The following is a 14721-nucleotide window of genomic DNA, read 5'->3' on the forward strand; positions in this document are numbered from 1 at the left end:
TCAGCTATGAAGGTGGCTGTAATTCCAGGACATATCTTACATGTTAGATCTTTGGGGAACAAATTTTTCTCCAGCTTTTACTGGCTGAGTTAACAGGAGGGTATGTACTCAATATTGTCTCTCATTACTTAAATGAAAGTGCTTACAGGTTTCTGAAGCATTTATGCTCTTAAAATTCAATTTCATCTTTCAGTGTGTGTTCTAGAGATGGGTCTGAACGAGACTCCTGATCAGAACACTTCCCAGTTTTAAATCTAAATCAGAATTTTCACCATTTCTGAGCTTTTTCCAGATTTCATAGTGGTCAGTTTAAATCCATTATAAAGTGAAGACTGACTATGCATTCACACTTTGAGTCACTAGTTCCTGTTTCTAATAACTTTCTCTATTGTTTTCCCTCTCATTTCTAGGAATACATAATTCGTGTGCAGAGAGGAATTTCCATGGAAAACAGTTGGCAGGTAATCTCTCTTGAAATTTTGGTTCACTTAAACAGAAGGTCTTCCTAGGCAGAGGTGGATTACAGTTTTGTGAGGACTGGGCCACAGCAAATAGGGGCCCCTCCCTACGCCTTCTTCCTGCAGTTGTCCCTCCCCACACCCAGCAGTCCTGCCAAGGAGTGGGGTTGGGCACAAGGGCTTCCCCCACTACCCAGCAGGGTGAGCTAGGGGAGTGCGGTTGGGGTGCCCATTTTTCTGGGGTCCCTGGGCACAGGCCCCATTGGCCCAGTGGCTAATCTCCACTGTTCATAGGAAAAGATATGGATTCATCCTGGCTAGTCTAATTCTAGCTAGAGACCAAATACTATTTGAGAATGAGTCAGGAATGTGAAATGCTTGAATGTGTTTGGTCACAGACTGTTTCTAGTATTGGTATTAATTGGCATGAAGGCTTCATTTCAGTGTTTAGGTCTTCCAGATAACCAATGCATGTGACCTGCTTTCTTATATCTATGTGACCTAAGATATAACACCAGGGCCCATTTTGTGCCAACAGTTACCCATTGTCAGTGGGACTGCTTGTCCCAACAACAGTGGGCAACGTCCATGAGTAAAGTTTGGTGAATCCGTCCTTTAGTTTCTGTGACAATTCTACCAGTGGACACAGAACAAAAGTCTTCATGTTGATCTCATGCACACTTTGCGCTAGCATGATTTCCTATTTTATTTATTCGGTTATGTTGTCAGTAGGAGGATGATGATAATAATCTAGGATGCTGTACACTGTTTGCTCTAGTTTTGGAAGCAAGTGTGGTTTTTGTTTTTTTTCTTCCTTCTGGAATAAACTTCCTATTTCCATGTTTAACCAAAATTTCTGAAAGTTGTGATTGTTAGAGGAACACTTTTGTCAGACCTCTTCATCTTAGAAGAATGATGTGGCTGTGGTACTTACAGAAGACCTCATTGTCTTCTGCCATTGTGGATATTCTAGGCCAGACAAAGAATAATCTGTGCAGTGTGTTCCTATTACATATATATGCAAGTGTTTATAGATGGTATTTGTTTTTAAATCTAAATTATGGGGTCTGAATAGTCTGCCAGAACCTGCCTTCCAGCTAGTAGTGGAACCATTGTCTTGTCCATGCTATGCTGTAATAAAAATAAGTAGTAATAATGATGATATCCTGTGAAGAGCTGGTGAGCATCCACTGGTACCAGATAGACTTTCTGGAGAAGGTCAAGTTAAGTACTTCAAAATCATAGATTCAAAATATAAAAAAAATGCTGCTTCTAGAATGGGAAAATCAGAAGGTATCTGCAAACACCTGTAATGAAGCTGCTCCAATATAACATTACTGCTAGGAAGCTGTGTTGATGGAAGTTGAAGCAAGACAAATTCAGACTGGAAATAAGGTGTACTCTTTTAACTGTGAGAGTAGTTAATCACGGGAATAATTTACTAAGCGTTGTGACGCATTCTCTATCGTTGATAGTTTTTAAATTGAGATTGAATGACTTTCTAAAAGCTCTGGTCTAGGACTTTTTTGGGGAAAGTTCTGTGGCCTGAGTTATACAAGACAACAGGCTAGATGGTCAATGGTCCCTTCTGGCCTGGGATGTATGAATCTTGCAAGATAAGACATCACAGTGAGCAACTCTTCTTTCTCTCTTTCTTGCCACTTGCTGCCATAGACTCATAGACAGTAGTGTAAACCCAGCAGTCTTGCATTTATACAGAGAAGCTTAGTGAAACCAAGACTGCAATATGAATTTGTTTCCCTCATGCAGTTTAGTTATCAAAAAATCCTGCAATATAAAATCTAGTGTGTTGTTTCAGTACTGCCTTTGTTTTGCAGATTGTGAGAAGATACAGTGACTTTGATTTGCTTAATAGTAGTTTGCAGGTAAGATTCCCCCCCCCCCCCGATTATATAACTAGAATTCTAATTAATATATTATAGTGTATTTTAAATATATTTGCTTTCTTTGTATACAACAATGAAGAGAACAGAGACAGCGTCAAACTTACATGGGTGGAAATGAATGACTTAAAATTTAAAATTATAAACTGACATTTTTGAACATGGAGAGATGCTGAGCTATTTTAGGTTTTACCGTGGGAAATGTTGATTGTAACTCCTGTGTGACCAATTTAAATCTGAAGACAGGAGATTGGCAGATATTGAATCTTTCCCTTCAGTAATGTGACTTGTTCTGGTTTGGTGTACTATTATTACCCCTTCTTTCTTTGACTCGCACAAAACAGAGGCATATACTGACCTTCTTAATTCAGCACAGAAGTGCTATGTATCTCATTGTTTGTCTTCCTCTAAAAGCACTTCCAGATGCTGCTTATCATGTGATGGATTTCTGTATCATTGCAAAGGTTCCTCAGTTAAACGCTGAATTGACTGTGCTTTTTTCTTTTTCTTTTCTTTTTTAGGACAGTAGTTTCTTTTAGTTTGCGTAGGAAAAGGCAAAGTGTGTGTGGGATGAGGGGCAAGCAGAAACTAACATTTACAGGAAGGATGCTTGTGATTCCAGGATTTCTTAGTTTAACACCAGACAAATAACACATGAATTGAGCACTATTGGTATTTTAAAAATAGATTTTTATCTGTCACTTTCTTCTCTCTTTTTTTATTTTTTTTTTCCCCCGTCACATGTAGTGTGACTGCAGGACCTTAAGGCTGTTTCTGATTTTCATTTCCTTGTTGGTTTTTAAAACCTGACTACTTGATGAAGTCTAGTAAACAAAAATGGGCAAGAATATTGAATTGTGCTCACAGTATGAGCAACATTAAATATGGAAGCCGAGAGAGACTTGGGACGAAATTCAGACTCAATTTTAGCAGGTGTAACTTAATTGAGTTCTATGGGGTTATCCTTCAGATCTGAATTTGCACTCAAGATTTTGTATGACCACTATCAATTGACCAACTTTACTTTACTACTTTATCTTCTACAGTCCAATCCTGCACTCCTTAATCAGGAAAAGCTCCCACTGTCTTCATTTGATCTAACCGGGAATTTTGCCTGAGTACGGAATCCAAATTTGGGCCCTTAATATACTGATACAGCATACAATGTTCATGACTACTCTGTTAGCCTGTATATATCTTGGCATGTATTAGCTGTGTTCAGCCCAAACATGACTTCAGCAGGAGACGACTGGATTCCAGCAGTTTTTCAGAAGAGAGTGCACATGTGGGAATGGAGCGGTTTTAAAAACAACCCCCATGTAGCAGGAAAAGAAAATCCTTCTGAATGGACAAACCCCGTGACTTTCCCTCCTGGTCCTGTGTGTAGGCTGATAATCACTGTTCTTTAAAACGCATACCACTTCCTAGGAGAGAGAAATGGAGCATGCTTGTGACAAAATCGCTATCTACAACACCTCTGACTGGTAAAAAGCTGATGTAATGTATTCTACAAAACTCTAACTGAATAATTGCATCAAGGGGACACCTGAGGTAAAAAGAGATTGCTTGTGGGGAAGGAACAAGGTTGTTGGGGAATTGTAACTATTTTTTGTGTTGGCGGAAACATCTGGAATTATTAATTATGAGGTGGTGGGCAGATGCCCCAGCCAGGGCAATCTCAGTTAAGCCCAAATGCTCACGTTATGTTCAACTCATTTTTCCTTAGAAGTGGTTTTAGTAAATAACAGAAGATTGAGAAGGGTCAAAGTTATAAAAGATGCTTAGTAACAGACCTTCCCATGATCTGTAAACTGGGAGGATTCAGAACATAGCCTTTAGGAGGCACAGCACAGAACTTGAAGCACAGCGGGAAGGAGAGGTCCCTAAAGTGACCTTAAGCCAGTGGTTCTTAATCTCTTTTCATTTGCGGACCCCTACAAATTTTGAATGGAGGTGCGGACCCCCTTGGATATTTTAAATGTAGTCTGTGGACCTCCAGGAGTCTACAGACCACAGGTTGAGAACCACTGTTTTATGGTAACGACAACCTTTGCCAGACCCCTTAGATATAGTCTGCGGACCGCAGGTTGAGAACCACTGCTTTAAACCCTATATTGGCTGCAGTGTTGCCAGGAATCTGTGCAGTGTTGGCTGCTGTGTAGCACTACCCTGACACATCCCTTCTTGGCACAGAGGGTGGAGCTAGGTTTGTGGGGCAACACTCGGGGAAATGGGTCATATTAAGGTTATTTTTTCTTCCTTCTGCTCCACTGAGCTATGTAAAATAACTCCAGCATTGCATTCACATGTATACTTAATAATTCTTTAAGAAGCACAGTCTCTAGTTCCTTCCAAAATGCCCAACAGCACCATCTTGTATAGGAATGTTTAGGCCCTGTGACTGACCTTGGGAATTTGAAAAAAACAAGCTTAAACCCCTCCTGTAAAGATGGAAGCTAATTCAGAGTAAAATTGCCTATGAAACTTTGACCTATTCCTGGAAGAGAGAAATAAAACTTCTCTTGGATTTTAAGCCATAAGCCACCCAGGTTCTTTTCTGACTCCATTCTTGACCTGTTTATTGCCTGTTGCTTCAGGATGTGTGCTTGGATAACTTCTTGAACTTGGAACTGTTGTGGATTTTTGTTGTCTGTACTGCCTTGTTACCGGACACTTCTTAAAAATAATAGCTGAGATTTTCAAAACTGACTGACTGGACTAGGGGATTTAGCCACACTGCTCCCATTGAAAATTAATGGGAAACTTGTGGCTAAATCTTCAAACTGCATTTGAAAATCTCAACCTGAGTCTCCTTGAGTGTATGGATTGAAAAGCTTATCGCAATCCATCCTATATATCTTTTTTACTTTAAGATTTAGTGTAAAAGTGTGGAAATTGTATATCATGTGATCTCCATTTTGTTGAGAGAACTTCTCAGACCATTCTCTACCAAGGGAGCAAATGACTTGAAGTAGTGTAACAAGGCACTCTAAATTATCAACAGAGATCTCTAAGAGGAAAGCTCTGGTTTGAAGATAAGTGTTAAAGCATTGGCCCTTCTCTGGCAAAAATCCCATTGGCTGCAGTGGGTGCTTTACTTCTGAGTGCTGAGTTAGGGCCCAGAGTAAGTATTCCCTCAGGCCGTAAAGCACTTACATAAGTCTTCATAGGGTCAGGGCCTCACTGAGGTGCCTTTCCGTAGATATGATCCCAGTCCCCCTTGTAATTTGGCAAGTGGGGTTGCAGAAGTCCAAGGTGAAAATACCGGGCTTGTCTTAAATATTCAAATTTGTTTTTCTGAAACAAGGAACTGAATCTGCCCCAGGAGCATTTGGAGAGAGCTTGAAAATTGTCACCTAAACTAGAACCCCTTCTCTGTAAAGCAGTGGCTAACTCTCAGGGGAAGAGCCTTATGACTGTGATCTGACATATTTTTTCTATTGATTTGATTGATCAGAAATCAGATGCATTTTCTGTTTAGAAGCTTTGCTGTAATTCTTTAATCTTGGTGGAATCGTGGTGCAGGTTCTCAGACTGACTATGTGTGTTTGCTTAGCCTGCAAGTGAGATGGTTTTTTCCCCCCTCGAAGTAGGAGGTTGAGCGTGTGGGGAAATTCAGTGGTTAGAATGCTTTGTATATGTTCCAGTAACTTAAGACAGTCACATTAACCTTATTTTTCCTACCAACGTTTTATCAGCTACTGATTCATAAGAACATCCATACTGCTGGGTCAGACCAAAGGTCCATCTAGCCCAGTATCCTGTCTTCTGACAGTGGCCAATGCCAGGTTCCCCAGAGGGAATGAATAGATCAGGTAATCATCAAGTGATCCATCCCTTGTCACCCATTCTCAGCTTCTGGCAAACTGAGGCTAGGGACACCATCCCTGCCCATCCTGGCTAATAGCCTTTGATGGACCTATCTTCTATGATTTTATCTAGTTCTTTTTTGAACCCTGTTATACCCTTGATAATGTCCTCTGGCAAAGAATTTCACAGGTTGACTGTGCTTTGTGTGAAGAAAGACTTCCTTTTGTTTGTTTTAAACCAGCTGCCTATTAATTTTATTTGGTGACCCCTAGTTCTTGTGTTTGAGAAGGAGTAAATAACACTTACTTTCTTCACACCAGTCATGATTTTATAGACCTCTATCATGTCTTCTCCCCCACGCCCCTTAGTCATCTCTTTTTCCAAGCTGAAAAGTCCCAATCTTATTAATTTCTCCTCATGTGGAAGCTATTCCATACCCCTAACCATTTTTGTTGCCCTTTTCCGAACCTTTTCCAATTGTAATAGATCTTTTTTGAGATGTTGTAACTGTGCCTCAGAGCATCACAATTGAGGATGCCAAATTCGGGACAAACTATTGAAAAATAGGGCTGATAGACCCCAGAACTGGTGGCTAATCCCCCAAAAGATACCAAACAAGCAACAAAAATAAACTTCTGCTTCACCACACTGGCTAACAAGTCAGAAAAGTGTTTTCCCTAGGCATTCCAGTCCTTGTCTTACCATTGAAAACATGAGACTTAGAGATGAGTGGTTCTTTAAAACCAGTCTCTTCAAATAAAAGATTCTTCTGAGCCCAAAGGACCAGCCACACACCCAGGTCAATATTCAACTTAGATCTTACCCAAAAATCACACTGATGCCAATTGTTTAATATTTAAAATCTAAAGGTTTATTCATAAAAAGAAAGAGTTAAAATTGGTTAAAGGAATCAAATATATATAATAATTGCAAAGTGCTTGGTTCAGGCTTGTAGCAATGATAGAATAAATTGCTGACCTAAGTCAAATCTCTGACTACTTCCAAATCATTGGAAGGTTCTCAATTCCTTGGTTAGAATGCTTCCATTAATATAAGTTCATAGTCCGGAGGTTGGAGCAGAAAAGAGGCAAAATGGAGGGGTTTCCAGAGCCTTTTACATCTTCAGCCATCTGGAGGGAAACCCATTGTTTCAAACAAAGCCCTCAGCACAGCTAGTGGAAAATTACGACTGATAAGATAGTGTTTGGAGTTGTATGGGTAGGTCACATGTCCACGCTGAAGGTTTGGACACAGTAGAAGCCATTAACTATACCCCAAACAGCACTTGCAGGACAATCCGTTCAGTGTAGATGGGCATCTCCTATGGTCCATTGTCAGTTAAGTGTTTCTTGATGAGCCACTTAATTTGAATAGTGCCTCCCAAGATGTGCTGGCTAACTATCTTGTGGGCGTTACCCCAGCAACAGACATTTGAAATCCAGGTTTGGAGCCAATATTCATAACCTGAAATACAGAAATGATACAGATAGCATAATCATAACCTTTCCATAACATCTTACAAAAAGATGTACAAAATTTCTTGCAAATATATAACAGTGTTTTCAACAATGATCCATATGGTCATATTTTAACCAGATGATGACCAGATCTGCATGCAGTATTCAAGATGTGGGCGTACAATGGATTTATATAGAGACAATATGATATTTTCTGTCTTGTATCTATCCCTTTCTTAACGATTCCCAAGATTGTTTGTTTGCTTTTTTTACTCTGCTGCACATTGAGTGGATGTTTTCAAACTTTCTTTTTCTGCAACTGTCTCATACAGTCTTCTCAAGCCAAAGCTAGCCCTCACTTTGCTTTGTAGGTTAATAGGTGCACCCCAGTCTCTGAACTCCCTTGAAGTCTTCACCTGTAACATCCACCCTGTCACTGGTTATGCAGAGAAATATCAGGTTTACTATCCCTAAGCACTGTCCTTCTTCAGAGAAGGATAGAAGTGTCCTTAGGCTTTCCTTCTCCTTATATAGTCCCCAAAATTCATTGTGGTGTTCCTAAAGTCAGCATGACCCTCTTTCTCCCCACCCCCCACCTTGTTCTCTGGTGTGCTGAGTTCATGTTGACTGCGTATGCAAATAGAGCTTCCATCGTTTTGTTTGCATGTGAACTGAGGCAGACAGATGAATATACATCCTTTTGTCTGATAGAAACTTGTTTGTTAACCCTGCCTTGATTCAGACATTTCAGGAGTATATTTTATGTGTGCCTGCAACTTCTGACATGATATTTGTACATACATTTCACAATGATATGGATGATCAGTATGATCCTGGCTTTCATTTAAGATCTTGTGTGATATTCTTTATGGATAAATGGTGGTGTGCTAGGAGTAGCAAAAACAATGAGGACTCTCTATGGCACCTTAGAGACTAACAAATTTATTTGGGCATAAGCTTTCGTGGGCTAGGGATATAGGCCACGAAAGCTTATGCCCAAGTAAGTTTGTTAGTCTCTAAGGTGCCACAAGAACTTCTCATTTTTGCTGGTACAGACTAACACGGCTACCCTTCAGATAGGTGTAGTGAGTTTGTCAGGCCTATTAAGAGTTGCTTTACAAAAGAGGGAACCCTTTGCCAGCTGGCGCTATGAGCCTCTGTGACAGACACCTGGTCTCTTAAGGATTTCTCCCATGAAGGCTCAGTAACTGTGAGGCATCTGCTTTGATTTGCTGAACAGGGATGTGTTGGAAAGATGAATAATTTATTTTGTATCAATTCATATGATGTAAGTAGATATAAATACTGTGTTCAACCTACATTTTTGTTTTTCAAACACAGTCTTCTGATTTCTTTAAAATAATACCTGGCATTTCTGCAGCATCTTTCATCTGATGAGCTGTAAGTGCTTCATGAACATTAACTAAAGCCTCACAACCTTTAGGGTATGGAGTATATAGTGATCCACCACTAGAATAACAGCTCTACCTGTATAATGTCACACGGCAAAAATTTTAGAATGTGATGTGAAGAATGTCTCGTTATTGAAACTGCAAGTTAAAAGCCCTTACTGCTAGCTTCTTTAAGTCCTAATAATGGTAGTGGGTGAACTAGAAACTATTATCAATCTGTGCACAAGTTAAATAGGAGAGAAGAAAGGTTGTCAAGAGCAGACACTAGGATGCAATGTTGGTTTGTGCTATGACATAGATATGCTGAGAAAACACAGTGCTTTATTCTCATTTTGTTAGTGTGGCTCTTGCACTTAAATCTCCTGACACTTTTGGTGGTGATACATATACACATCTCTATGTTCTGAGATGAGTTCATAGCAGACTCTTTCAGCGCTGTACAAGCTTAAAGCAAAATAACAATATAGACTTTCTGTATATTCACTCTTTTAAAATTACCTGGTTCTTAAAACAGTGCAAAACTAGTGTTTTATGGCTCAATTATTTACCACCATGAGACATTAGAAGAGGAAGGTTTTGATATTCTCACTCTCTCTCTCTCTCTCTCTCTCTCTTTATTAAAAAAGATCTCGGCTCTAAGTCTACCTCTACCTCCCAAAAAGTTGATTGGGAATATGGATCGTGAATTCATAGCTGAAAGACAGAAAGGACTCCAGAACTATCTCAACGTCCTCACTGCCAATCACATACTATCCAATTGTGAATTGGTAAAGAAATTCTTGGATCCAAACAACTATTCTGTAAACTATACAGGTAAGTGAAGAATTGTAAAACTGCATTAATAAATTTACTTGCCTAATAGTTGCTGAGCGAAGGGTACAGGAGAAATTTACTCCTTCTTGCTGATACAGAGGACCAGTCTCACCTTATAAATTGTGCATTAATACTATTAAGAAGTGATACTGTGACATGTAGGAGTGAATTTACTCTGAAGTTCCCACATGCTGTCTGTCATGAAACAGATCTGTGCGTTTACTGTACTGTTGTTATCAAGTTTGCGGTTACCACAAAGAGTGGTCAGGACCGAGAAAATCCGTATGAGGAAATGTAACAAGGGGAGACGTAAGATTCTGCCAAGGGGCAGTTTAAACTACTGTACCTGAGCTGGGGCAGTGAGTCAAGACACACAGGGAACTGTTCCAGTTTTGCTGAGTACTTTATGAAGCCCATGGTGCAAATTCCTCGTGGTTTCTATAGAGACCCCATATATTACTGTGTTCTGCTGTTATAGCTCACAAATTCCTGCCCATTGCATCATGGGTAGCTGGCATTTTCACAGTTTGCATTCTTCATGTCTAGCTCTCAGTGCTGTACAGAGGTGGTGCGTCTGTAATGGAGATACTAAGGCAGAGGCTGTGATTTGTCCAAGGGCACACAGTGAGCCATTGGGAATAGAATCTTGGAGTCCTGACATCCAGCCCCATGTCTAATTTGCTTTCCTTTAAGGTAGTCCTTTTCTAGAGTGCTGTATAGACTGTCTCATCCTTACAGTAACATGTGGGTGAGACACGCTTACCCCTCTAAAACTCTTCCCATTTAACCAATAAGGGTGAGTGAATTTACCTAGGGTGTCAACTTCTCTTGCTTTCCTCTTCCAAATTCCTCCTTGAAACCTACCTCCGCCAGTAATCCCTCCTGTTGTCTTCACATTAGTAGTAACTGCAACACGGTCTTTTCCTGGGCTGCTGTCCCGTGTCTTGTCCCATATGTACAGTTTGACTTGACACATACAGCCATGGACTGGCATTTGGGAGATGTGGAGTCTATTCTTGGTTTGACCATTGGCCTGCTGTATGGTCTTGGGCAAGTCACTTTACCTCTGCGTGCCTCAACTTTCTTATCTGTAAATTGGGGATAATGATGTTTGCTTCTTGGTAAAGCACTGTGAGATCTACTGATGAAAGCACCGTCAGAGACTTGTGTATTATTGTATTATGGTTCTACTTTGATTTTAAATTCTTCAGAACAGGGAATGTGTCCTGATCTGTGTAAAATTTGTGGCAATATATAAATATGCAGATGACATGCTTTGATCATGCATCTTGAGAAATGTTGATAGGTGCATAATATAATTTGGGAAGGTGGAAAAATTAAAGTGTGCATGTATATGTTTTTAATTCTAATAATGAATAATTGACCACACTGACTGATATTCTGGGAGCTCACCCAGCTTGTTAGGAGCCAATCCTTCTTCAGCATAAACTGCTGTTTCTGGACTTGTATGTTTTCCCCCTTCTCCATAGTCCAGCACGTAGAAGGCAGTTATGAGAGGAGGAAGAATTTTATGGTACCTATCCAAACAAGATTTTCCTGTTGAATTTTTCTAAACGTTGTTGTCCATACTAAAGCTGCTGGCAATAAATCTTTTTGTGGGAGACTACGAATGTTCTTCGGATCTTGTTGACTGAAAACTCTGTTCTTGCAGAAGATTCTAAAAAAACAATGACAGCAGCTCTCAAATTTGTTCAGAGCTCTTGCTGATCACTTGTGGAGGAAGCTTGCTAGCCAAATGGTTCTGACTTCTCTCCTTGATTCTAACTTATGTTTCAGTAAAGAAAGCTGAAAATATATTAAATGTGCTCAATATTGCTTCCCCTTATAACTAGTTGGTATATTTAGCCCCATAACAGTTAGGTTGCTTTGAAGGGCAATGAGGGAGATCCTCAGGATTGCAACTAGGGGGAGAAATGGCTTATGTGATTGCAGCTGGAAGGAGAGATGACAAAGAGGCACCCCCTCTGTTGGTGAACCCCAGACTTTTATAAGATGAGCCAGCTTGATGTAAAATGATAGCCTGATCCACCCCAAAAAGCTGATTTTAAACGAAGGCAGCCATTCTACAATTTATTTCTGAGCACTAACCAATGGAAAACCATACCAGAGACAACGTATAGTGTCAACTCCCCTATAAACTGCAAAATGCAAACCTTTATTTTCATAAAACACAACCTAGCAAAGCAGAATTATACTGTTTACTTTCCATTTGTGTCCACGCTGTCCCTGAAATATCCTAGTGCAAGTGTGACCAAACTGTGGCTTGCAGGCTGTATGCGACTCTTTTACAGTTAAAGCGTGGTTCATGGAGCCCCCCTACTTGCTACCCCCTCCTCCATCTACTTGACTTGGAGAGGTTGGAGAAGCTCGGGATACCTGCCTTGCAACAGGGGGCAGGGTCGGGGCATCTGCCTAGTGAGGAGAGGAATTTTGGGGCTTCAGCCCTGCAGGGCACACCTGCCAGGGCTCAGCACTTCACAGCAGGAATGGGGCTGAAACCCCAAGCCCCCACAGGCGTGCCCCAGCTTTTGAACTTCTGAAGATTGTCTTATACAGCTCTGCGGGTCACTAAGTTTGGCCAGCCCTGTCCTAGTGTCTGCTGGCTCTGCATACAGTGAACTGCCTTTCCCTAAACATTCTCTGACATTTAAGCTATGGAGGAGACCTAAAATACAAGTAATACATTTAAAATATCAGCTCATCTAGTTACCACTGAACAAACAGTGGTGATCCTCTAAGAAGTATTCTGACGTTCATATTAATTCAGAGCAAGTTCATCAAGATTACTGTTACAGCAAGTACCAAGGGAATTAATAATGATTAAGTCACTGCCTGTGATCTTGGCAGACCCCATTAGTGGGGCATTACTTTAAGTTACTGTTGTACCAATAAACAATTTTCCCCTTCTCTTAGCATGTTTCCACAAATGGTCACAGGCAAATAATACACAATGGGTCAAATAAAATCTAAAATCCTGCATTCTTATTCACTTGCACTATTGGTCCCAGTCAAGATTAGTGACATTAGAGAAGTTTCATTGTTTGCCTGCTTTCCCTAGTGATAGTTTCTCTTAAATCACCTTGTGAACTCCTAAAAGAAGAGTTGCCTTTCCAGCTGCGGGGGTGTACTGTCTGTCTCCAGTAATCTGGAATGGTTTCATTTTTTCAGAATTGCATGCTGGATGCTGCCAGCAGAATGTCTGCGGGGAAGTAAGTGCCTTTGCACTAGTCAGCCCTGTTACTCTGCAGGAGCAGAGCAGCCAAGGAGTAAAATAAATAGATGAATAGTTTGTACATAATAATGGCAGAATTAAATGTAAATTAAGGTTTTAAAATTTGTCATTAAAGATGAATAGCAAAGAAATGTCCTGTTGTGAGGCAGACCAGACATGGGGTAATCCAAACCATGAGCTTTGGATCTGAATCTGAACTGTCTCTGGTGGTGTCTTGGATCTTGTGGCTTAGGCCCATTTCTAGTACAGAGGAAATGTTAGCTCATGAAGTTTGCGTTCTGATTTACACTGTTCTCTTGGAAGATCTAAACTACTTCAGGTTAAAAGCTCAAACACTTTTTAGCCATGTTTTGTGACTTATTTTAATAGAAAAAATAATTTTGCTGCCTTGTTAGTGGGAAGCAAAGCCTGAATCCCTGCAGTTTGCTCCTGAACATTCAGCAATATGTGTATAATTAACAGACTTCTAAAAATCTCTTTGCAGAAATTGCCTTACAGCATGTTTCAATGTTCTTCCGGTCGGAGCCAAAGTGGGAGGTGGTAGAGCCACTAAAAGATATAGGTAAGAAATGGGCAGTCTGGGTCTCCGGTCAAGGAGAGACATGGCTGCCATGTTACTTACTGTTCCTTAGGGGAAGTGTACTGGTCAATTCTCTCTCCTTAAATAGCAGCAAAGAGTCCTGTGGCACCTTATAGACGTTTTGGAGCATGAGCTTTCGTGGGTGAATACCCACTTCATCAGATGCATGTAGTGGAAATTTCCAGGGGCAGGTATATATATGCAGGCAAGCTAGAGATAATGAGGTAGTTCAATCAGGGAGGATGAGGCCCTATTCTAGCAGTTGAGGTGTGAAAACCAAGGGAGGAGAAACTGATTCTGTAATTAGCAAGCCATTCACAGTCTTTGTTTAATCCTGAGCTGATGGTGTCAAATTTGCAGATGAACTGAAGCTCAGCAGTTTCTCTTTGAAGTCTGGTCCTGAAGTTTTTTGCTGCAGGATGGCCACCTTAAGGTCTGCTATAGTGTGGCCAGGGAGGTTGAAGTGTTCTCCTACAGGTTTTTGTATATAGCCATGCCTAATATCTGATTTGTGTCCGTTTATCCTTTTCCATAGCGACTGTCCAGTTTGGCCGATGTACATAGCAGAGGGGCATTGCTGGCATATGATGGCGTATATTACATTGGTGGATGTGCAGATGAATGAACCGGTGATGGTGTGGCTGATCTGGTTAGGTCCTGTGATGGTGTCGCTGGTGTAGATATGTGGGCAGAGTAGGCATCGAGGTTTGTTGCATGGATTGGTTCCTGAGCTAGAGTTACTATGGTGTGCAGTGCGGTGAGAATGGTGCGGTGTGCAGTTACTGGTGAGAATATGTTTCAGGTTGGCAGGTTGTCTGTGGGCGAGGACTGGCCTGCCACCCAAGGCCTGTGAAAGTGCCACTGTGCCACTGATCTGGAGATATATATTGTCATTAAATTTGAAATAGTTGTGTGTGAGGATAAAGGCACAGAGCTCAGCAGCCAGTTGTGCTGTAGCATCATCAGGGATACTGTTCCTGACAGCTTGTATTCCATCTGTGTGTGGGATGTTCGTGTAGAGAGCCTCTACATCC

The 14721-nt window shown here is 40.8% G+C and overlaps 2 protein-coding genes across 11 annotated transcripts in view; one reads left to right on the plus strand and one right to left on the minus strand.

The window, feature by feature from the left end:
• LOC127053211 (uncharacterized) overlaps nt 1-14721 on the minus strand; it is a 361256-nt gene that overhangs the window by 247590 nt on the left and 98945 nt on the right. The window lies entirely within an intron of this gene.
• The window catches only part of PXK (PX domain containing serine/threonine kinase like), a 55437-nt gene that overhangs the window by 10278 nt on the left and 30438 nt on the right, over nt 1-14721 (plus strand). For all 10 annotated transcript variants that reach the window (XM_050957407.1, XM_050957412.1, XM_050957414.1 and 7 more), the window contains exons 2-5: nt 411-461; nt 2297-2344; nt 9668-9854; nt 13592-13669. In XM_050957407.1, the coding sequence (XP_050813364.1) occupies nt 411-461; nt 2297-2344; nt 9668-9854; nt 13592-13669 (364 nt within the window). The remainder of the gene's footprint in view (nt 1-410; nt 462-2296; nt 2345-9667; nt 9855-13591; nt 13670-14721) is intronic.

This window comes from Gopherus flavomarginatus, chromosome 6 (genome assembly GCF_025201925.1).
Source record: "Gopherus flavomarginatus isolate rGopFla2 chromosome 6, rGopFla2.mat.asm, whole genome shotgun sequence".
Classification (NCBI taxonomy): domain Eukaryota; kingdom Metazoa; phylum Chordata; order Testudines; family Testudinidae; genus Gopherus; species Gopherus flavomarginatus.